General features: G+C 41.5%; 2 protein-coding genes across 6 annotated transcripts in view; one reads left to right on the top strand and one right to left on the bottom strand.

The window, feature by feature from the left end:
* PHC3 (polyhomeotic homolog 3) overlaps positions 1–24,484 on the top strand; it is a 107,284-nt gene that overhangs the window by 47,637 nt on the left and 35,163 nt on the right. For all 5 annotated transcript variants that reach the window (XM_048863774.2, XM_048863771.2, XM_048863773.2 and 2 more), the window contains 2 exons: positions 18,840–19,080; positions 20,584–21,458. In XM_048863774.2, coding sequence (XP_048719731.2) covers positions 18,840–19,080; positions 20,584–21,458 — 1,116 coding nt within the window. The remainder of the gene's footprint in view (positions 1–18,839; positions 19,081–20,583; positions 21,459–24,484) is intronic.
* LOC125642419 (A-kinase anchor protein 4-like) lies at positions 7,182–9,548 on the bottom strand. Its single transcript, XM_048863777.2, has one exon. It carries the CDS (start codon positions 9,546–9,548, stop codon positions 7,182–7,184), a length of 2,367 nt encoding a protein of 788 aa, XP_048719734.1.

The following is a 24,484-nucleotide window of genomic DNA, read 5'->3' on the forward strand; positions in this document are numbered from 1 at the left end:
GAAGAAGATCATCATGGTGGACGTCACAGTGCCCTCGAAAACAGGACCCCAGCCCTCCACAATGTCCAAGCTCGAAAGGAGGAGAAATACTCCCCTCTGGCTGAAACCTTGAGAGCTGGGTTTACCAGGTTCAGATACACGTGTTGATCATCGGAGCCATGGGCTCATGGGACCCCAGTAACGAGCGAGTGTTGAGAGAATGCGGAATCAGTCGACACGACGCTCAGCTGATGCGGCAACTCGTGGTGTCAGATTTCATCAGGTGGTCGAGGGACATCTACATAGAACACATCACCGGACATGAGTAATACCAGGAGAGAGAAGCTGGAGTGCCTATGAGAAGCGCAGTCAGGAAAGTAACTGAAATACTTTTTGTGTCTTCTAAATAGACAACAATTTCTAAATGCTCAATTACTGAGGGACAGTCTTCACTCATTGATATATTTTGCTTTCTACAACAAAATCTCTACAACTTTTCATGTGTGATGTACCCGAATACTTGGATGCTAATATCTAAACTGTATTCTTAAATTAATTCACCTAAATTTGGGTTATTGCTGATTATGTACTATATGTATCATATGACTTTTAAAAACAAACTTTATATTTGTGGATAATCTAAGCACTATACCCAGATGTACAGACACTCTTTTCTCAACCTCTGTATTTATAAAATTTTAACATTCACTTTAATGAAATGTTTAAATCTGGCACATAAATACCTTGCAATGCCAGCCTCAAAAGTGACGTGCAAATGCCTGTTCTCACTTTCTGGTGACATTGTAAATAAGAAGAGGGCAGCATTATCTTCTGTAAATGAAAACAAACTTGTTTGTCTTAGTGATTGGCTGAATAAGAAGTAGGACTGAGTGGACTTGTAGGCTCTGAAGTTTTACATTGTTTTGTTTTTGAGTGGGGTTATATAACAAAAAAAATCTAAATTTGTAAGTTGCACTTTCACGAGAAAGAGATTGCACTACAGTACTTGTATGAGGTGAATTGAAAAATACTATTTCTTTTGTTTATAATTTTTAAAGTGCAAATATTTGTAATAAAAAATAATATACACTTTGCTTTCAATTACAACACAGAATACAATATATATGAAAATGTAGAAAAACATCCAAAATATTTAATAAATTTTAATTGGAATTCTATTATTTAACAGTGCAATTAAAACTGCGATTAATCGTGATCAATTTTTTTAAGCACAGTTAATTTTTTTGAGTTAATAGTGTGAGTTAACTGCGATTTAATCTACAGCCCTACTTTATATCTTAGCGTTTGCTTTAGCCCTCAGCCCAACTAGGATGCATCTGACTGTAATTGCTACACTTCACCCTCAAATTGATGGTAGAACTGTTTTTACTAATCCTACGATGACAAGATTCCTGAATAGATTGTTCCTGTCTGCTCAAGTTCAAGTGCACCAGGAATTTGAATTTAGTTTTGTCTGCTCGTATGGGCCCTCCATGCAAGTCTTTAGCCTCCTGCTTGCTTTTGTACCTGTCAGCGAAGTTAGCCTTTTTAGTGGCCATCACCTCAGCAGGAGAGTGGGGGGACTAAATGCTCTAGAGAGACATAGTCTGGTTAGGCTACACCCTAAGTTTCTGTCAAATGTAGTATCTGATTTCCACCTGAATCAGTCTACGTGCTTACCAGTTTTCTGCTCAAAGCCACATTCTCACAAGGATGAAAACATTCCTTTTTCCTTGAGGAGGTGATATTTCACTGGACTAAATACACTGCATTGGGAGTTATTGGTAAACAATTTTTGTTCAGTAGTGGTTCAGTTGTGCCTTTGTTTAACTATTAATACTCGTTAGTAATATGTCAGTAAAACATGTGAGGCTCTTTGTAATGTTTAGTAGTACTAATAGTATGAATGTTCTTCTGTCCCCACTTAAGCTTTAACATAGCAGTCTATGAACCTCAGAAGGCTATGTGTTTCAGTTTAGATAGGCACCAAGAGTTCAGTATTTATCCAGACCTTCAGATTTGTCTCCCTGACCTCCAGGATGCTTCTCCCTTTGCTCAAGCTCTTTGGAAAGGGTAGGTATTATTTCTGTTTTTAGCCTGGACAACCCAGGCCACTAAGGGGGTGTGTCTTTGAGCCAGGATTAGAATTCAATATTCCTAGCCCCCAGTGCAGCGCTCATTACTAGCCCACATCACTGAAATAATATAGCGGAAAGCATTATTTTATATTTTGAAATGGTATTCTTTCTTTTTTTTCTGCAACCTTAGTTAACTCGTTAAAATGGGAAATGACTCTAACTGCCTGGTGACCATGTATGGGTGAATCTTAGTGACAGAGGCCAAAATGATAGAACTAAATGTAGGCACCTAAATCCATGTATAGGCACTCAAATAAAAGTGGCCTAATTCTTAGAGATGCTGAGCAATTCTCACTGTCATCATTGTAAGCTGTGAATGCTCAGTACCTCTGAATATCAGGCCACTTGTATTTGAGAGCTTAAAAATTGGTCTGGGTTCATAAGTGGTGAGACTGCTTTCGACATCCCTCTAAAGGAGTTCATTTACACAAGCCACAGATACTTTTATTTCAGTACATTGTTGTAGGGCACAGCACCAGCTGTTGCCTCAGTTTTGAGGGGAATATTGGGGTGACTTACATGTTTTATATATTTTTTTACATTTCTACCTTCCACATAGTTTAACCATTTCTCCCTCCTGTACAGTGGAGGAGGGTGAACTTGAAAGGAAGGGACCCCAAAGACCGCAGAACAAATATGGACATACTTGAAAGAAAGAGCCAGAAAAAACTGCCGCTCAAGAGATATGGGGAGTAAGGGCTAGTAGGTGTTGAGTGAGGGATCCTCTGTGAGAAATATATCTCAGGGAACAGCAGGCAACTCAAATAGCTAGCAAGTCCCCACAGAAGTAGTCAGAATCCCTTCTAACAGGCCAGGCAGCAGCCCACAATGGCCTGCTCTCACTTCTGGCATAGAAACCCCTGGACAAAACATAGCAGCTAGCCAGAGTATTGGGTTGTTGAACTGCACAGTATGTGGAATTGCAGAATTACTCTTTTTGGGGGGGAAGATGTGATTCAGCAGTAATTATCACAGTTTTTAAAGGATGAGCAGTGTCTTGTGCATCATTTCACTTCTGAGGTGAACTGTTCCCAATGGTATCCCATATAAGGATTCTACTGTGACTATAGTCCATTGTGTTAATCAGCTTTCAGACCCTACCACCCTGGTGTTCAACTGCCATGACAGTGTCTACCTTTTGAGAGCTTTCTACTCATGACATGCTCCTAGTTATCTGTGCCATTGCTTCTGTGTTGGGTGTTTAGTGTTGCAAGAGTGCTATACATTCATAGATCATAGCCCTTTCCTGCTCCCATAGGTTTCCTCAGTCCTTGAAAAGTCTCCTGATGCAAAAATGAATTTAGTCTGTGTCACCTGGGATCGATTGGCCACTCTGCACTATGAGTTTACTCTCTTTGGACTTCACTTTTTTTGAGAGAGAGACACTTCCCCTAATAAATTGATATGTTTGGACTATAACTCCTGAACTGTTCTAGACAGATGAAGGAAATAAAATGGTTTCTGATGCCAACAGTGTTTCTTGCAAATTCCCATCTAGTTACACGTATTAGTCATATTTCACATCACTATCTACATATGGCGATGGCTCCTCTCCTCTCCTCTCCTCCCCCTGACTGGCACAGCATAAATCCTTTATGTGTGTCCCCATCCCCTGGAAACTCAAAATGGCAGTTTAACTGGTTTTATTTCTACTTCCTTGTGTTTGGTGACTCTTGCTAGGAGTTTAGTTGTTCAAAATACAAGACCTGAGAGTTTTCATCTCTGCTTCCTTTCCTGGTCCTGTTAGGGATTGGACCATATGTGAGCTGTAAGGATATTGCTGGTGCTATGCCCAGCAGCCATGATGTGCTTTCAAATGACTGTGTGTCTGGCTTGTGTGTAAAATAGCTAGTCTAATAAACCACTGAAAGGCAGGTGATTTGGAGTGGTCAGTAAGTAGGAAGCTCATTGCAATGTTTTTACCTGTCCTTTCCTTCCTAGTGAGCACATGTCAGGCCAGATGCTGCTGACTGCACTCTGGTTGTACTTCTCTTTGAAAATGTTCGGTGGGTATACTTCCCACTTACGTTTTGTATTTTTTTAAGTGTGCAGACATTTGAAAATACAGCTTAATGTGCAACTAAGAGCTTTTGCTGTATTAAATGTTGTTACTGTTGCTCTTCCTCTTTCCCTGCAATTCAAAAAAGCAACTCATGCTGCAATGTAAAGATGAGAATAAAGAGAGTTAATAAAATAGAGATATTTTCTGTTTAAAGTAGGATTAAAAGTCTTGAACAAAAATGTATCAAAAAGTTAAACAACATTTATTAATATGATTGCTAACTATTCCTCATATGTAACATCTCTAAACAGTGCTATTCTGGATATCTTTCCAAATGACAATTAGTAGTTTAAGTACAGTGTTAAATTAATGGTGATATAGTGTAACTTGTCAGAACCAAAGCAAACTTGTGTAATTTACTTGAAATTATTGTGGGGAGCAGGGAGATGGTAGTTCTGAAAGTTTGGGAAGAAAGTATGCCTTTGGTATAAAGATTTGAAAAGCTTTTAAACGGCAACCTTTTAAAAACTATTCCATTTTACATTAGTTTTCAGATGAATGTTAATATATTGTTTACTTTTCCTAAAATCCTGGTTTATGGGTCTGAAAAAACCTTAAATTCCAGGACAATTTTCCCTTAGCATCTCTCCTTTGAATCTCTGTTAAGAGTTTAAATGTTATAAGAATCATATTTACAGAGATAAACCTATGTTTGTTAGGCTCGAGAGAGTGTTTCCTTTGATTCTCAGGTGATAAAGTTAATGGTTTTGCCACATTATACGGTTTGATATCTCTCAGGCAGAAGAGAACATTGTCAATATTCTATTGCTTTAATAAAGGAATTTGTTATGAAACCAGGGTCTTGTAGGCAGTTGTCTTGTCATTTTCCTAAAACTTTTGTATGGTGCTTGCAGTTGCATATGATTCCTATAATTTTAAAAGGTAATTGTTAAAGATACACTGCCCATTGGGGGCAGGTGGGGAGTTACAACTTCCATGTCTGCCGCTATATATGGAACCTCTCTCCTGAGCACCACCCCTTTCCTCATTTAAATCCTTCCAGAAGTCCCACTTTTCTCACAGTACTTACAAGATATTACATCATCTCAACTCTGTTTTTTCATCTATTTATCTTAGGGGTGAATTGCTTGTTTGTGTGGAGAGAAAGGGCATAAGGGTACTGGACATTATGTTGGGCACTTGTGAGAGGGAAGTTGAGGAGTGTGGAGGTATGGACTTAACTGCTGGTGCACCCCCTTGTGGCTGGGAGTGGCAATATAGGCTTCCACCCCTGCCAACAGCTGCTTTGGCCTTGTGGTGGTTTGCCTCTTCTCATGACTCAGCCCTCTGTCCATGGTTAGTTTGACCCTTCCAGGGTAAACAGAGTCCAGTAAACTCAAAGAAATATAATATAACTCTTCTCCTCTGTCTGGGCACACCCACTGCAGACTCTTCACCCTTTCCCAGGCTCTGCAGGGTGCAGAGCAATGCATCTTAGGGGGCCCAGCTCCAAACTCAGTAATTCTCCTCCCCTTTGCACCAGGGTGTTTCAGGGTGTTCACCTTTTCCAGTGAACCAGTAGGGAAACCCAGACCCTCCCTCTTCTCCAGGTCCCAGTCCAGGAACCTGTGGCAAGTAGCTAATTTCTACTCACTCAGTATAAATAATAATAGACAATGTAAATTGTATAGGCTAATTTCATTCCTAAATATCAACTATACAATGTTCAAAAAGATGGAAGCAAAACCTGTATTCCAGGTTTATTCCAGTTGGATGCCTACTAGATATCCATTGTGTAATTAACTAATAAGAAATTCTGGTGCTAAGAAAATGTTAATTGGACACAAAAAAGCTTTAACAGCAGGAGGGATTTTTGAAGGCGGTAGTCAGGGTGGGGAACAGTATTTAGAAAGCATCTGATGAATTTGTTTTGTACTGTTGCTTATAAAAGTCAAGGCAAGAACTAATCCTTATTTTGCATAATTTCCTACTTGGGAAATCTTCAAAGATTTGTAGTAATTGGTTACTGCATCCTCTCATCTCTCCACTCTCCCAATATAAGATGTGTTTCTAAACTCCATTTTTGCCGTGTTTTACAATACATGCTGTCTACAGAAGTAAGAACTTTGAAATAGAGACTCACCAGGGCAAGTGAGAAGCTTACTGTGAAGGGATCTATACCGTCTTCCACAGAATCTAAACTTTTTTTTTTTTCAAATAATGAAATTTCTAGCCCTTAAAGTTTTGAAGACATCTACTTTACTAAACAGTACCAGAGTGAAATTAATAAGACTATGGTCAGTTTCACTACTACTATTTGGAAGACAGTGGACAGCAGTAAAATTGGCAAAAATGATCTTAATGTGATGCTGCTTGAGGAAGTTCTGAGTAACAGCACAGGCAAGCACTGGGGTTATTCACTGTGAAGGAAGATTTTAAAAATAGCCTGGGAGAGTGACAGAGAAGTGGAGACATTTTTCCCTTATTCCTTGCAGGAGCTAGTAGTCTTTGAAAGGGAGAAGACACAGAAAGCTCCTTTTCTGTCCAAGATGGGGGTGGAGTTTCCAATCTATCAGACACCAACTAGTCAAAGATTGATATGAAAGATAAAATGTCCAAGCAGTGTCCAGAGACAACACCCTGGTAGAAATCACAACAACTATCCTTTCCAAGATACTCTAGAAAGGCTTCTAACAAGGAACCTCTCTGATGGACCCTTCCCCCCACCCCCATTACTGCTCCACTTTGCCTCCCATCTTTTAATTTCCTCCTCACCCCACTCTAGTTTTCATATCTACCTGTGGGGAAGCAGGTTTATTGCTCTGACTAGTGCCTTGTATTTCTCACACTCTGTTGAAGTGCTTAATAAAATAGTCTTCCTTTTTAAATTTTTTTTATTGATGATCTTGCCCAGCTAGTGTATGACAACCTGTTGAATTCAATGCAGTGTTGTCTCTTGCAAATGGGTTGTGATGTTCTTATTTGTTGCGCCAGCAAAGATTTGATTTAGGCGCTTGGGCTGGGTCAAAGTAACATGAGAGGGAGGAAGAGTCGGCACTTGCTTACAGGTTAGCAAGCAACCAGTCCATCAGCCCACTTCGAGGCATGTTTCCCACAGCGGCATCCATCTGTTGTTTTTCAAAGTACCTCATTACCTCTTGGAGAATATCCCCAACACTATAGTTCTTCTTGGCTGCTTTTTCAGCCAACAGAGGAAGCTTCTTCAAATCCCCTTCATTTTCATTCATGAATGACAGGTTGGGCACGTTGAAGTGGGAAGCAGCCATCCACTGGAGGATAGCCTGGAGTTCTTTGTTCAGTGTGCTGCTGTTGGTATTCTGGTTGTTCACTATCACTTCAGAACCAGATGATGAACCTGATAGCTGTTTTCCATTACCCTTGGATTGTGAATTTCTCCTGGGTGCTGCTGGCGTTTTTGAGGATGAAGCACCATATGCATTTTGTTCGTCCAACAGGTCACCTATAGCTAAATCTGGGCTGTTGTTTTTGGCCATGAATAGACACAACTTCATTACAGATTCCACCAGTTGATCAATAAATTGCTTGTTCATCTGATCCATATTGTCAAACTGATCCATGGCTGAATTGGGCTGTTTAGATAAGGCCTTTTTGCTGCACTTGCTATCATTGGTGGCAGCCTCTTTATAATTCTTGTTTGTTTCACTGGAATTGTCATCTATATTGAAACCAGCCTCACATAAGACCTTCTGGATGATTGATAACAGGATACTTGATATGTCCCCCTTTTGGGAGTCAAGTTGTTGGTGGTCATTCTTTGCCCCTGAGTACCTTGATCCAGCAGCCATTGAAAGGGACTTGGAACTATGGCTGCTCCCAGCCTTTTCAAAATGAGAATCACGAGAAACATATCCAAACGAACTGGCACCTGATTCACATGCTGAGTCTTTGCCATTTGTCTGTTGTAATAGATGTTGTTGTATCAACATTAATGCAGTCACAATGAGGTCTTTTGCGTACTTATCCATTGAGCAATGCTTTTCTGAAGCTTTGCTTGATGATGATTGACCCTTGCTGGCTCCTCGGTCTTTGTCCTTCCCTTGGTTATGCATTTCACTTTTCATTGCTGTAAATTGCATGCCTTGAGATTTGCTGTCTTGGGAGCCTGTTTTAAGTGATGTGTATGCTAGGCTTTGAGACCTGGACTGCTTATCATCCCCTGCTAGGGCTTTAAACAGGCGTTTCACCATTGCTTCCAAAATTTCAGTAGACTTTTGACTTCCTATGTTGAAAAGATTTTTCTTCACTGTGGAAACGAAATCAGAGTCTGTCATGAGCACCCCTGTGACATTATGCAGATTTTTCATGGTTGAGTCTATCAAGTCTGATATGACATCTTTGGTATGTTTGAGGATTACTTTCTTCAAAACTACGCAAGCTGGGGTTGTCTTACCATCCTTCCTTTGGACTTTCATGGTCTTCATAAATGAGAACATCATGTCTGAAGCAACCTGATTTGCATAAACCATTAACCCTTTGCTTACAGAAGTACCAGAATCATCCTGCCCAGACTGTTTTGCTTGCTGACACATTTGTTTATCTCCAGGTTTTCCTCCCTGTTTATAGCCATTTTGATTAGACATCTCACCATAGAAGAGCGATGTTCTATTAGAACCTGAAGTATCTTCCCTCTTGGTAGTCTTTTCTTGAGATGGTCTGGGGGATGATAGTTTACCCTGGGGGTCCTGTGTGCTTGCTTCAACAGCTTCATTCACCATTTGTGATGCGATTTTGCTCACAGAACCACGGGAATTGTTATTTTTCCCTGAACCATGAATCCCCTGACGTATAAACTTACTGGCAGTGCCTTCCAATTTATCTGTGATCTCTTTACGAGCCATTTGAACAACCAAAGAACAGAGCTTATTTACATAGTATGAAACATCATCTGGATCTCTCTTTCCCTTTTGGGCACCGGCAGACTTTAAAGATGTGTCACTGTTCTGGGACAACGATGGATCATTGAAGGTTTGGCTAACTTTGCGTTTCTGAGGGGCATCTGAAGGGGTCAGTGCATGCTGGAATCCAACTGCATATTTCTGAAGGTCATTGTTGAGCCAGCTCACAACGCTGAGTTCATCAGTTGAACCTTGTTTGAAAAGACATACTGCTCCCTCAGTTTTAGAATGATCATGCTTCTCGTTGTCCTTTATTACAATGACTTCTTTTTCCTCCAGATTGCCCAGATCAAGTTCATTTGAAGGTTCAGACATGCTGCTGGACTGGCTAGCAGCTTTCTTTGCTTTTGAATCTTTGTCTTTTACATTCAGGCTGGAGACATCTACAAAACAGATCACTTTCCGGTCCTGGTCCTTCTGTTCATCAGGGTTGTAGAGGTCTACTTTACACACACCTGCCTGGCTGTGTAACCAGTCAACTTCCTGAGACATCTTTGCAGGTTGATAATAGGACCGTACCCAGGACCGTAGAGTGTTCTTTTTTCAGTTGAGCTGCTGTGATGACCCTGCCAGACTCGAGATGTTGCCTCCTCTCTCAGCTTTCCATGCTCTTCTACTGCCAGATGGGATCTTCACCTGTGTTGACTAATGGTTTCTATAGCAGCAGTGACATCATAAAGAACCAGTTTCACCAACAACCAATGATGCGTTGGCAATGCTTTAGCAGTGGACTGCTATACATTTTTTTTCCTTTAGCCCTTATTAAACCTGTGTCCTTTGGGTTTGGAGGGTGTTTTCCGATAGGTGCGCTGAGGGAATGGAGACTCTTTGTGTTTTGTTTTCCATATAAACAAAAACACTTTTTCGTAAACATAATCAAACAAGGAGTCAGCACCACTTAACAAAGAAACTTGCATTAAGCTGCATTTTCTGGATATACTGTGAATATATTGATAGTATAAGACAGAGGTTATCTTTTGATTAGAAGAGGGAATGAAGATGGTGGTAGTCTCATGGTGTTCTCCCTGAGGTGGTGACATCACAAAGATCAGTGCTCACCAATAACAGCTGAACAAAAAACCTCTAGACTTGAAAAGTGTCTTATTTCTCTTTCCATTCCCCGCTTTTTTTCTCATTCTCCTTTTCTCTTCCCCTCTTTTCCTTTTGTCTTCTTCCTTCCTTTTTTTCCTTAGGACTAGCCTGTGTATCTTTCTTTTTTCCTCTACTCTGAAATAAAATAAAATCTTTAAATCGAAACACAGGGAGTGTGACTGAGATTATAAAACCAAACTAGCTCCTAATCCCTCTATTGTCAGATGATTGAAAAATCATAACATCGTAGGAATTATATTGAGAAAAGACTTTTTGTCATCTGATCTATCTCTCTGCCAGTGCAGGATTGTTCCCTAATAAAATATTTACCATAGGTTTGTGAGATTAATATTAAATCTCCCCGGTGACATTTCTGTTTGTAGATTATTGCATACCTTGTAGGTCTGGAAAGAATGGATGCTCTTGTTAAATCACTGCACTGGTACTCGGGAGATCTAGGTTCAGTTCTCAGCTTTACCACAGATCTCCTGTTAGATCATGGGCAAGTCACTTAACCAGTCTGATTCTTAATTCCCAGTTCCCCATCTGTAAATTGGGGATAACTCTTCCTTTCTTTCACCTTTTGCCTGTCTTGTCTAGTTGGATAGTAAGCTCTTCGGGGCTGTGTCTTACTACGTGTATGTACCATGCCTCGCACAATGGGACTCCAATCTAGGTTGGGTCCTCTAGGTATGATTATACTACAAATAATAATTACATACATACATATCTGTCACTGTCAGCAGTTCAGTATTTTGTATAATACTCATAACAGCGGCAATTTTCTTTCCATTATGTGGGTTTTTTTCCAGCTCAGTTTGCCTTTGTTATTGCCTACAACATAATTGTATAAAACATTTTGTTCAAAAATATTGCCCAATATTTCACAACTAATTAGTGTATAGCACCAGATACCAACTAAATATGTAGATTATAGTTCATTTGACAGATAACAGGTGTAACATGATGCAGAAAAAGTGGGGTATCCTGGTCAAGTACAGGTAGTAGAGTCATTTAGGCCCAGGGGATAAAAATATAAAAGCTTCCATAAGAATTAAATGCTGGCAAAATTCTGGAACCACTAACATAACTGAATACTCTCTGAAATTAAATAATTTAAAGTATCATTTATATTTAGAAATAGTATTTCTTTTCTCTTTTCTTTGATACCTTAGTTCACTGGGTATGTGGAAAATGCCTCTCGTTGCCTGGTAACCATGCATATATCCATTTTAGGTTGATGTCAAACTGATAAAATTTGGTTGCCTGAAGCTAGGCACAGGTATCCAGGTAAAAGTGATCTAATTGTTTGGGATATTGTGTTTAGTTCTCATAATGAATCTCAAAACAGGAGCAGAAGGGGTTCAGAGATGAGCAACCAAATTGATTGCAGGCATGGAAGTGTTTTTGGAAGGATGAGAGATTGAAAAGTTTGGGATTGTTTAGAGAAGAATAGTAGAGAACATGGAGATGTATAAAATAGTGAACAGTGTATTAAAGATAAACTGGGGGTGTGTCTGTTTATTCTTTCTCGTAATATGTGAACAAGGAGACATGAGATGGAATTAAAAAGATCACATTTGAAATGTGTAAAAGAAAATACTTCAAAATTGCTATGAGATATCATTGATGCTAAGGACTTTATAGGATTCACAAAAGGATTGAATATTACTGGTGGGGATGTAGTGTTGCCTCTGATTAAGGTTGCATGACACTTCCCATTGTAAGACCCTGTTTTCAGTAGCTTATAATTTTTGCAAAACTTTTACCATTTAAGTTGAAACTTTCCATGCTGGGTGTCTGCCCCAAGCACTCTCTTTCTATCTCTGTTTGTGTTTGTTGAAATCTCAGTCCAAATGGTTGTCGTTTCCAAGAAAAATATGTTGGTTTGCCCTGGTAAAAAAATTCTTGAGAAATATTTCCTTCGAGAAGCTCTAGAGTACACATGCTTTGGAGCAGAGAGTTGAAAGGAGGTAATCTTTATATCAGGGATGTACCTTTTGCTATCCCTGTGAAAATCCACTGAAATTTGACCAAAATATAAACCTTTGGAAAAATAATCGGTTTTCACGTTCTCACTAGAGACTTGCCAGAGCTTATCAGCTAAATTCCCCAAAGAGTCTCCTTGCTCCAAGCAGAGCAGAAGGGGAAAATCTGGACTGGGGTGTTGCTGTGGGTAGGCTTGGGTCCTGACACCATAACTCCTAAGTGTGTCAAATTGGGCACCCAAAATGAATGGAAACTTTTCACTTAATCTCTTTGTATCTCAGTTCCTCACCTGTAAAATGGGGATAATACCACCTCCTCACCTCACAGGGGTGTTGTGAAGATTGATTAATTATTTGTGAAGCATGCAGATAATATAGTGATGAACACCATAGAAAATCCGAGGAGGAAATTAATAATTCTGTCTTCAGAGCAGGGTTTGAATAGTGTGCAATAACTAAGACATGGGGCCACACAATGAATAATGAGAAGAAAAAAAATATTGAAAGGCTGCTCATTAACTGAGTGCCATCTATCCTGTGCACTGAATGAAACAGGTTCCTGGAGAAAAATAGTATGTGGTCACGTAATTAAAGCGTGTAGTGTAATGCATATGGACAAGAAGGCTGAATGAAGGTTGCAGTTCTGCAGATGTGGCATTTGCTGCATTATGCTCCAGAAGCTGTCTTCATTTTTTAAAAATGGTTTCTATCCCTCGTGGTTGCAAAAACAGTGAATAGTTAAAGTCGATTTCTTAAAGTGCTCTTAAAGTCGATTTCTTTATTCCACCCCCGACGAAGGGATTAGTGCTGAAATCGGCCTTGCTGGGTCTAATTTGGGGTACTGTGGACACAATTCGACAGTATTGGCCTCCAGGAGCTATCCCAGATTGCTTAGTTGTGACCGCTCTGGACAGCGCTCTCAACTCAGATGCACTAGCCAGGTATACAGGAAAAGGCCTGCGAACTTTTGAATCTCATTTCCTGTTTGGCCAGCGTGGCGAGCTCACCTGCACAGATCACCATGCAGAGTCCATCATCACAGGAGACCATGCAGTCCCAGAGTCACCAAAGAGCTCCAGCATGGACCAAACGGGAGGTACAGGATCTGATTGCTGTATGGGGAGATGAATCGGTGCAGGCAGAACGCTGTTCGAAAAGACGAAATATTTGAAAAAATCTCCAATGGCATGAAGGACAGAGGCTATAACAGAGACCTGCAGCAGTGCCGCGTGAAAATTAAGGAGCTCAGGCAAGCCTACCAAAAAACCAGAGAGGCAAACGGCTGCTCCGGTTCAGAGCTACCCCAACCCTATACTTTGACTCTGTCCAAGGAGTGAGAGGCAATATGGAAGCGGGTTTTGCGGGCGAGGAAGTTGAGGAGGAGGAGGAGGTTGTAGATAGCTCACAGCAAGGAAGTGGAGAAACCAGTTTCCCCAGCAGCCGGGATCTGTTTATCACCTTGGACCTGGACCCAGTTCCCCCTGAACCCACCCAAGGCGGGCTCCTGGACTTTGAAGGCAGAGAAGGGATCTCTGGTGAGTGTACCTTTGTAAATATTATACATTGTTTAAAAGCAAGCGTGTTTACTGATTAATTTGCCCTGGCATTTGCGGCCAGTACAGCTACTGGAAAAGTCTGTTTAACGTGTCTGGGGATGGAGCGGAAATCCTCCAGGGATATCTCCATAAAGCTCTCCTGGATGTACTCCCAAAGCCTTTGCAAAATGTTTCTGGGGAAGGCAGTCTTATTCCGTTCTCCATGGTAGGACACTTTACCACGCCAGGCCAGTAGCACGTAGTCGGGAATCATTGCAGAACAAAGCATTGCAGCGAATGGTCCTGGTGTTTGCTGGCATTCAAACAACATCCGTTCTTTATCTCTCTGTGTTACCCTCAGGAGAGTGATATAATTCATGGTCACCTGGTTGAAATAGGGTGGTTTTAGTAAGCGGACATTCAGAGGTGCCCGGTCCTGCTGGCAGTTTGCCTGTGGCTGAACAGAAATTTTCCCCGCTGTTAGCCACGCAGTGGGAGGAGGGGTGAAGCCATCATCCCAGAGAATTGGGTGTGTGTGGGCAGGGGAGAAGGGGGTTAGTTGGGTTTCTGCTGCACATGAACCCAGAAACCGCAGCTCCTCCTTTTAAAATTGCCAACCCATTTTTAATGGCCAACCCAACGGCTACTTCGTATGGGAAATGAGGGCGCTGCTATTTGAAGCCATTCCCACATGTTATGAGGGTTAAAGAAGCCAAAAGACTGTGGCTTACCATGGCTGCCTGCAAGCCAAATTCTGTTGCTCAGCCCTGCGTGAGAGATCTCTCACACCAAACCGGCATACCCTCAATAAGAGGCAAAATGCAACCTTGAAATGAAATGCGCTATGTAATGTTAACAGCAAGGTTTACCGTGAAAGAGTGTACCCATAGTTCTATAAAAGTGTCTTCTTAACTACCACTCTCCCTTTTTTTTTTTTCCCTCCACCAGCTGCATATGTTTCTCCTTCCCAGAGGCTAGCGAAGATTAGAAGGTGGAAAAAACACACTCGCAATGAAATGTTCTCTGACCTCATGCTGTCCTCCCACACTGACAGAGCACAGCAAAATACGTGGAGGCAGACAATCTCAGAGTGCAGGAAAATACAATATGACCGCGAGGAGAGATGGTGGGCTGAAGATGGCAGGTGGCGTTGGCTTCCTGAAAGAAGACAGGAGTCAATGCTCAGACTGCTGGAGGATCAAACTCATATGCTCCAGCGTATGGTTGAGCTGCAGGAAAGGCAGCAGGAGTACAGACCGCCACTACAGCCCCTGTGTAACAAACCGCCTTCTTCCCCAATTTCCATAGCCTCCTCACCTAGACGCCCAAGAACGCGGTGGGGGGGCCTCCGGCCACCCAGCCACTTCACCCCATAGGATGACCAAGCAACAGAAGGCTGGCATTCAATCATTTTTAAAGTTTTCAAGTGCTGTGTGGCCTTGTCCTTCCCTCCTCCACCATCCCATCCGGTGCTTCCCTCCTCCATTAGCCCTCCCCGGGCTACCTTGGCAGTTATCCCCCTGTTTGTGTGATGAATAAACAAATAATGCATGAATGTGAAGCAACACTGGCGTAATTGCCTGTGCAAGATCGAAGGGGGGAGGGGAGGGTGCTTAGTGTACAGGAAAGTAGAGTGAACCTGGTGGGGGAGGGGACTCCATCAAGGAGAAACAAACAGAACTTTCACACCATAGCCTGACCATTCCTGAAACTAGCTTTCAAAGGTTCTCTGATGCGCACCGCATCCTCCTGTACTCTTCTAACCGCCCGGGTGTCTGGCTGCACGTAGCCAGCAGCCAGGCGATTTGCCTCAACCTTCCACCCCGCCATAAACGTTTCCCCCTTACTCTCACAGATATTGTGGAGCGCACAGCAAACAGTAATAACAGTGGGAATATTGGTTTTGCTAAGGTCTAAATGACTCAGTAAACTGCGCCAGCGTGCTTTTAAACACCCAAATTCTACCACCATTCTGCACTTGCTCAGCCTATAGTTGAACAGCTCCTGACTACTGTCCAGGCTGCCTGTGTATGGCTTCATGAGCCATGGCATTAAGGGGTAGGCCAGTCCCCAAGGATAACTATAGGCATTTCAACATCCCCAATGGTTATTTTCTGGTCTGGAAAGTAAGTCCCTTGCTGCAGCTGTTGAAACAGACCAGAATTCCTGAAGATGCGAGCGTCATGTACCTTTCCCAGCCATCCCACTTTGATATTGGTGAAACGTCCCTTATGATCCACCAGTGCTTGCAGCACCATTGAAAAGTACCCCTTGCGGTTTATGTACTCTCTGCCTTGGTGCTCCGGTGCCAAGATAGGGATATGGGTTCCGTCTATCGCTCCACCACAGTTAGGGAATCCCTTTGCAGCAAAGCCATCCACTATGACCTGCACATTTCCCAGAGTCACTACTCTTGATATCAGCAGCTCAGTGATTGCGTTGGCTACTTGCATCACAGCAGCCCCCACAGTAGATTTGCCCACTCCAAATTGATTCCCGACTGACCGGTAGCTGTCTGGCATTGCAAGCTTCCACAGGGCTATTGCCACTCGCTTCTCAACTGTGAGGGCTGCTCTCATCTTGGTATTCTTGCGCCTCAGGGCAGGGGAAAGCAAGTCACAAAGTTCCATGAAAGTGCCCTGACTCATGCAAAAGTTTTGCAGCCACTGGGAATCGTCCCAGACCTGCAACGCTATGCAGTCCCACCAGTCTGTGCTTGTTTCCCGGGCCCAGAATCGGCGTTCCATGCCATGAATCTGCCCAATTGACACCATGATGTGCACATTGCCGGGGCCTGTACTTTGTGAGAAGTCGATGTCCATGTCCTCATCACTCTCATCACCGCGCTGCAGTCGCCTCCTCCTCACCTGGTTTTGCTTTTCTTGCAGGTTATGATTCTACATATCATGCTGGATAATGCGCGCGGTGTTTATAGTGCTCATAATTGCCGCGGTGATCTGAGCAGGCTCCGTGTTCCCAGTGCTATGGCGTCAGCACTGAAAAAAGGCATGAAACGATTGTCTGCCATTGCTCTGATGGAGGGAGGGGTGACTGACAACACGGCTTCCAGGATTGGCTTCCAGGGAATTAAAATCAACAAAGGGGGTGGCTTTGCATCAAGGAGAAACAGAATGGCCCCCTCAAGGATAGAACTCAAAACCCTGGGTTTAGGAGGCCGTTGATTTCACGGAGGGAGGGAGGAAAGGGGGAGAAAATGAATACAAAACAAATCTGGTCTATTTCTTGTTTTGATCCACTTCATCTATCTTTATAGATCTTGCTGGCAGCAGACGGTGCAGTACGACTGCTAGCCATGGTCATCTCCTGGGTGCTCGGCAGAAAACGGTGCAGTATGACTGCTGGCCATCGTCATCTTCTGGCTGCTCATTAGAATACGGTGTAGTATGACTGCTGTCAGGACTGAATCGCCATGAAACTTAAAAGGGAAATGACCTGACTGAGTCACTCCCACGTTTGCCCAGGTGCCCCTGACCGACCTCACTGAGGTCGGCTAAAAGAGCACCCTGGATTATGGTGACAATGGCTACCAGTCATACTGCACTGTCTGCTGCCAAAAGGCAATGAGCTGCTGCTGTGTAGCAATGCAGTACCACGTCTGCCAGCACCCAGGAGACATACGGTGATGGTGAGCTGAGCGGGCTCCATGCTTGCCATGGTATGTCGTCTGCACGTGTAACACAGGAAAAAAGGCACGAAACAATTGTCTGCCGTTGCTTTCACGGAGAGAGGGAGGGAAGAGGGGGGCCTGACAGTATGTACCCAGAACCATCCGCAACAATGTTTTTGCCCCATCAGGCATTGAGATTTCTTCATGGAATTCAAATGGGCGGCAGAGACTGTGGGAACTGTGGGATAGCTACCCACAGTGCAACGCTCTGGAAGTCGACGGTTGCCTCGGTACTGTGGACACACTCTGCTGACTAAATGCATTTAGAGCATATGTGTGGGGACACACACAATCGACTGTGTAAAAATGCTTTCTACAAAGCCGACTTCTATAAATTCGACCTAATTTTGTAGCCTTAGAGTCAGATATTTTTCCAAGATGCCACAAAATTTGGCATTTTTGTCATGGAATTGGCCACTTTGTTGCAGCCATGTGCCTCATGTATTGTTCTCTCGCAGCCATTCCTAGACCTTCCTGTAGTTACCTCTTGATTTCCAGCTTTCCCTCTGGATTACAGAATACACTCCTTGCATTGTTGCATGTATCCAGGCAGCCAGGGATAGAGGAAACAGGTTAGTCCAGTTTACAATCAGGGAGCATTAGGCTGGGTTGCCTGGAGAATAGCACAGCAGCCAACAACTGGAGAGCTGGAGATGTGAGTTACTGAAACTGGCTGCCAACTCTCCTTTCTCCAGCACGAATTGCAGAGAAAGAGCTTCTGAGCTAGATTGCCTGGATAACATTGTGGGAGCTGAGATCTGGGTAGAGACCGGGCCACCTAAAGAACATAACAGAAAAATCCATTGTCAAAAATAATCATTTTTGAAAGTAATCATTGACTAATATTATGTTCCATGAGACATAGTTATGTATATTGTGCATCAAGGTGGGAATAAAGGGTGTTTCATTGTGACAGAATAAATTAACGTTGCACAATTAGAGGGCTCGCCACTGAATTTAAGGATGCTTTCAGAAGAATATGGTCCTGTTTTGTGACACAGGACCCTGACTAAAGTTAAACAACCTCTCTTAATATACACATGTTGGTGATTGTGTCTTTACAGTATTGAAAAAATGCAATAATGTATCTCTTTAAATTGTAAAGAAACAGCAATATTGGAGCAATTTGTCAGACTCCAAATCAAATCAGAGAAAAGTTGTTTTCCAACCATTACAGTTTCTTTTCAAAAGACTGGAAAGAATGGAGGCCTTTGCCATAAAGCTTGTAAAGATCAGCACTTGGAAGATATTTCCTTTGTCATCAGTTTAAAGCTGAATTGAATGGTAGTCTTCTGTCTTACCTGAAATTATGTGATTTGTAAAATGCCCTGATACTAACTTTTGTGTAGTTTTTTTTTTTTTACAGATATCTTGGTATCATTTGATGAAATGCATCAGATAAAGTAAATAACTATTGTCGTCTTTGTCTTTAATGTATTAGATTTGTAGCTATACTTTTCATATTTGGTTCTTTTCTCAGGTTCAGAACTTAACATTGCGCAGTCAGAAGTTGGGTGTATTGTGTGGTTCACAGAATGGCCCACCAAAGAGCAATAGTCAAGCTCAGTCATTGGCTCTGTGTACTAATAAAACTGTAACTGGTACCAAGGCCAGCCAACTGGATTCTCCAGACAGCAACAGAAAAGGAGAGAGCCCAACTTCTGAGTGTCGAAGTACATCTGTCACACGGACATCAAGTATACATCAATTAATAACACCAGGTGTGATTAAGCTTTAGCTTTTAAAAGGTTGTTAAAAGTTCACCCTGTCATTTAGAGCCCACAAGCAAGTGTCTAATGTCTCAAATATTCATTGAATGTTTGAGGTCTTAAATCACTTGGAGATGAATAATTACTTTCAGTGGTGCTTAAAAAAATTTATCTTAGAATTCTCTATGCCTTCACAGAGAAGGGCAGGAGAGAGAGAAAAAGAATTCAAAAAGGAGCATGATTGTGTGTGTGTGTGTGTGTGTGTGTGTGCGTGTATTATCCAGGGTGGTGGTAGTTACGATATTTCTGTTGCATTAGCACCCAAAGGCCCAATCATCAGGACACCATTGTGCTCAACAATGCATAAACTTCATAGGTAGATCTGTGCCTGCCTCAGAGAGTTTATAATCTAGTTTACAAGAAGTCAAGAAAATGAGCATGACGAAAAAAAGTGGGGAGCTAGAGGATGAGGTTAACCAAGCTAAGACTATGCACTTAGGTTGGCTATTGCATAATTTAATAATTCCGGCTGGTTCAAAGAGTAGAAATTTTGCCATGGTAAGTGGGCTGAGTGGGGCTGGTGAGCCAGACCTGCTTAATTTCAGGCTTCTTGAGAGAGAGAGAGAGAGAGGCTGCAAGGCAGACAGCTCTTGAATTTTTGACCCCCATTGTTGTCAGTCAGGAAAGTAACCTATCCCCTACTTTATCATTTGATATCTAATTTTTTTAAAATTTATTTTTTAAATGAAAGAGAAAACAGGTAGGGCTGGGAAGAGGTATGGAGAAAAGGAAGGGTATGCCCCAGAGGAAAATCTCAGGCATTTCAATTTCCCAGGGTAGGCAGTTATGACAAGGAGTCACTGGCTCCTTTGTGAGGAAGGGAAGTACATCTCTGAAAATGAGGCCACTTTTTAGGTTCCTAATTATTAATTAGTTGCATAACCTTAGGCACTTAGTTTTTACAGGCTTAGTCTAAATGTTCTAAATTAAAACTCTTTCAGTCCAATATTTTTAAAAACCTATTTTTAAATAGCACTGACCGACATTAAGTTAGCAATTTTAATCAAACCTTATTGACTCTAAAGTACTTACCTCTTTTATATTATAATTATTTTAAAGCAGGTAAACGCTGTTCTTTTCAAAGTTGAGGATGGTATTTTTTAACTAAAAGTCTTATTAACAATAGTCTTAGAACTGGTGGCAGAAAGATAGATGTCTTTCTATAAAAGCATTAATGTATCTAAAACATGTTGTTTAATTGTTCATTGCTGTATTTCACTTTGGAATTTACCAAAATAAATGCATTATGTTCACGTGTTATATTTGAGACACAGTATATGATTGAAGAGGATATCTTCTAATGTATTTCTAAGTTGTGCTCATCTGAAAGGCTTGGTCAAGTTCTGTGCTGACTTTAGTCATCTGATGTGAAAATTTTCCTCATTTAAATATTTATTGTAATGTTCTTGGAACTTAAGTAAACAAATACTAATGGTCATTTTTTCCCCCTCACAGCTTCATATTCTGCAATTCAACCTCATTCTCTAATAAAACATCAGCAGATACCTCTTCATTCACCACCTCCAAAGATTTCCCATCATCAGCTGATATTACAACAGCAGCAAGTTCAGCCAATCACACTTCAGACTCCTCCCAATCAGGAACCATCTCCATCACAGCACTATGTTCCACTCCAAAGCCATGGTCTTCCTCCGGTTCCCAATAGTGTCCAGTCACAACACTGCTCACCTGTTCACATACATCCTCCTCCTTTAACAATATCTCCTACTCCGTCCCAGTCAGCTCAGCAGTCAGTAGTGGTGTCTCCTACACCTGCACACTCACCTAGTCAGTCACCCACCATAATTATTCATCCACAAGCACTTATTCAGTCACAACCACATCCTCTTATGCCATCAGCTCTACAGTCAGAGCAAAACCCACAGCAGCCCACTACTAGTCCGGTACGACCAGTAGCACAACACCTTAATCTTCCATCCCATCTTACAGTTCCACCTTCCCCAGTAGTACACATTGGACCAGTAGATCAGCCGAACTTGATGTCCCCAGGCCAGCAGATAGTGTCTCCAACACCACACCAGCAATATCCAACCTTACAGTCCGTGCCAATCCCAGTTGCAACCCCTCCACATCTGTCAACATCTCCAACCCAGATTCAGCAACTGCCCTTGCAATCTGTGCAGTCTTTACAAATGCAGCCTGAAATTCTATCCCAAGGCCAGGTTTTGGTGCAAAATACTTTGGTTTCTGAGGAGGAGCTTCCTGCTGCAGAAGCTTTGGTCCAGCTGCCATTTCAGACTCTTCCACCACCACAGACTGTTGCAGTAAACCTTCAAGTACAACCATCGGTACCTGTTGAAACCCCTGTGGTAAGCCCTCAGAAATTTTCTTTTTGGTTTTGATGTTTAACTGAAAGTGAAAAACCCTTTTTCCAACAACATTCTATTATGGCCATAGATGACAAAAATCTCTTGTGTGTGTAAGGAAAGAAGAATCTGTTCTCAAAATCATTTACAGGTTTGGTAAAACTGGCATTACTGCATGGCACCTGAACAAAGTGGTGTGTTGAAAAGCTGGCTCCCAGTCTGACACTCATTTTATTGCTGTATAAGCAAGTTATATTACTCTCTTTGCAGAACTGACTTTTCCATTTTGAAACCATATCCTTTGAAGAAAATGTTTTGTTGTTGTTCAAAACCAAGTGAAAATTGAGTGAAGCCCAGGAATATGAGCCAAATGCCAGACAGCCTTTTAGGGCATATTCTGCATCCTACCACAAGTTCTACTTGAGTTCATTTGAAGGAGATGGAGGTTCACAGAGAACTGCACAGGAGCAGCTGTAACTTACACCACTGTCATAAGGTCCCTCAGGGAATTAATAGCTCCCCCATACCCGTGGAATGTCATTAACATAATCCCTTCTTCCCCTTATGCCGGAGTGGGGAACAGTTGGTGCAAGAGCTGTCTGCACCAGGTTTATGCCAGTGGAAAGTTCCCCTCTGGACTATGAAATTTTGGCCCTCTATATTAAATACAGTGCAATTTTAATATTCAGATACATTTGTCTAATCAAGGCTTTGGGAATTTTCAATATAATAGACATCAGGGAACATAAAAGCAAGTTATGGGTAACTGAATTTTGGATAGTTCAGTTGGTACTGTAACTGAAAAGCCTCTCCACCAAGAGAGATTTAGGGAACGTTTATGCCCACTTTGTGTTCACAGCCACTGCCCTAATCAAGTTGTTCTTTGCTAGTCTTAGCTCTTATTATTTTTTAGTTGTTGTTTTCAGTTGTGGCTCAGTCATTTTGACCTTGATTCGGCAAAGCACTTAAGAAGGTGCTTAACAGCAAGCATGAGTAGTCACATTTAAGACAGTGGAATTACTCATATGTTTAAAGATAAGACTATGCTTAAGTGTTTTGCTGGATTAGAACCTTTGTCATCTGGTTTTCCTGATGTGCGCCTACTTGACAGCTCCTATTGCTGTCATAATTAAAGCACTTACTCATTCACACACCATCCACCTATGCATTTCCATTGATTTTTTTCACTCATTCACACTGACAAAATATTATTTTTCATTCAGGCATATTTTCTTATATATTCATAAATACATTTATTTCCTCACACACTATATGTTCTTTGTGGTGTTGCATGTGTCCATCTATTAAATATTGAAAGGGTGGTGTTATGTTTCAAACTGGAAATATTAGAAACATTTAGAAATATTAAAATTAAAGAAATATTAAACAGGCGAGAATTTACACCGAAAAGAGCATCAAAGGTGAAAAACTAAGAATGGAAATCAAACATCTATACTTATCAGTACACACAAGGAAAATGAATAAGCCCTCTATGCTCACATAATGGTGGAGGAGGGAAGATAATTTAGAGAAGGTTTATTAGATAAATAGTGCGCCTAAGCTTATTTAGACTTGAAAAAAATGGTGAAAATACATAAGGGAAACACTGTGACATCTTCATTACCTTTTAAATATTATATGTAAGAGAGGCAGAGTATAAATCACTGTTCAGCCAGCCAGCTGGGATCATCCCCAATGAGCTTGTGAAAAATATTTGACTTGAACCAGAAGTGTGTTTAATTTCTTTGGATTGTACAGGATTATATTTCAATATACATACAAAAATAAGATGTCCTTCCCCTGCCCCCGCCCCAGTTTCCTATTCTGTGACCAGCTGTTTTTCATAAGCTCAGTAGGGGTCTCTTGTATCCGTCACAGCTTGAGTTCTGATGGGCCAGCAATTTAACTGTATCTGTTCCAAAGAACATTTCCAAAGAGAGTTAGTGCTACTATAATTAGGGATGTCAAGCGATTACAAAAATTAATTGCGCTGTTAAACAATAATAGAATACCATTTATTTAAATATTTTTGGTTGTTTTCTACATTTTCAAATATATTCATTTCAGTTACAACACAGAATACAAAGTGTACAATGCTCACTTTATTTTTATTACAGATATTTGCACTGTAAAAAACAAAAGAAATAGTATTTTTCAATTCACATAATACAAGTACTGTAGTGCAATCTCTTTATCATGAAAGTTGAATTTACAAATGTTGAGTTATGTACCAAAAAAACCTGCATTCAAAAATAAAACAGTGTAAAACTTTAGAGCCTACAAGTCCACTCAGTCCTACTTCAGCCAATCACTCAGACAAACAAGTTTAGTTACAATATGCAGAAGATAATGCTGTTTGCTTCTTGTTCACAATGTCACCTGAAAGTGAGAACAGGTGTTGGCATGGCACTGTTGTAGCAGGAGTCACAAGATATTTACATGCCAGATGTGCTAAATATTCATATGTCCCTTGATGCTTCAACCATCATTCCAGCGGACATTTGTCCATTGCTGATGACAGGTTGTGCTCGATTACGATCCAAAGCAGAGTGGACCATCACATGTTCATTTTCATCATCTGAGTCAGATGCCACCAGCAGAAGTTTGATTTTCTTTTTTGGTGGTTCGGATTCTGTAGTTTCTGCATAGACGGGTTGCTGTTTTAAGACTTCTGAAAGCATGCTCCACACCTTGTCCATCTCAGATTTTGGATGGCACTTCAGATTCTTAAACCTTGGGTCAAGTGCTGTAGCTATTTTTAGAAATCTCACATTGGTACCTTCTTTGCGTTTTGTCAAATCTGCTGTGAAAGTGTTCTTAAAACAAACATGTGTTGGGTCATCATCCAAGACTGCTATAACATGAAATATATGACAGAATGCTGGTAAAACAGAACAGGAGAGACATAATTTCCCCCCCCCCCCCCCCCGCCCAAGGAGTTCAGTCACAAATTTAATTAACGCATTTTTTTTTAACGAGCATCATCAGCATGGAAGCATGTCCTCTGGAATGGTGGCTGAAGCATGAAG

Source organism: Caretta caretta, chromosome 9, assembly GCF_965140235.1.
Source record: "Caretta caretta isolate rCarCar2 chromosome 9, rCarCar1.hap1, whole genome shotgun sequence".
Taxonomy (NCBI): domain Eukaryota; kingdom Metazoa; phylum Chordata; order Testudines; family Cheloniidae; genus Caretta; species Caretta caretta.

What these genes read in the sequence shown, in the direction of transcription:
- LOC125642419 (XM_048863777.2), bottom strand. Translation starts at nt 9,548, where the DNA reads ATGTCTCAGGAAGTTGACTGGTTACACAGCCAGGCAGGTGTGTGTAAA.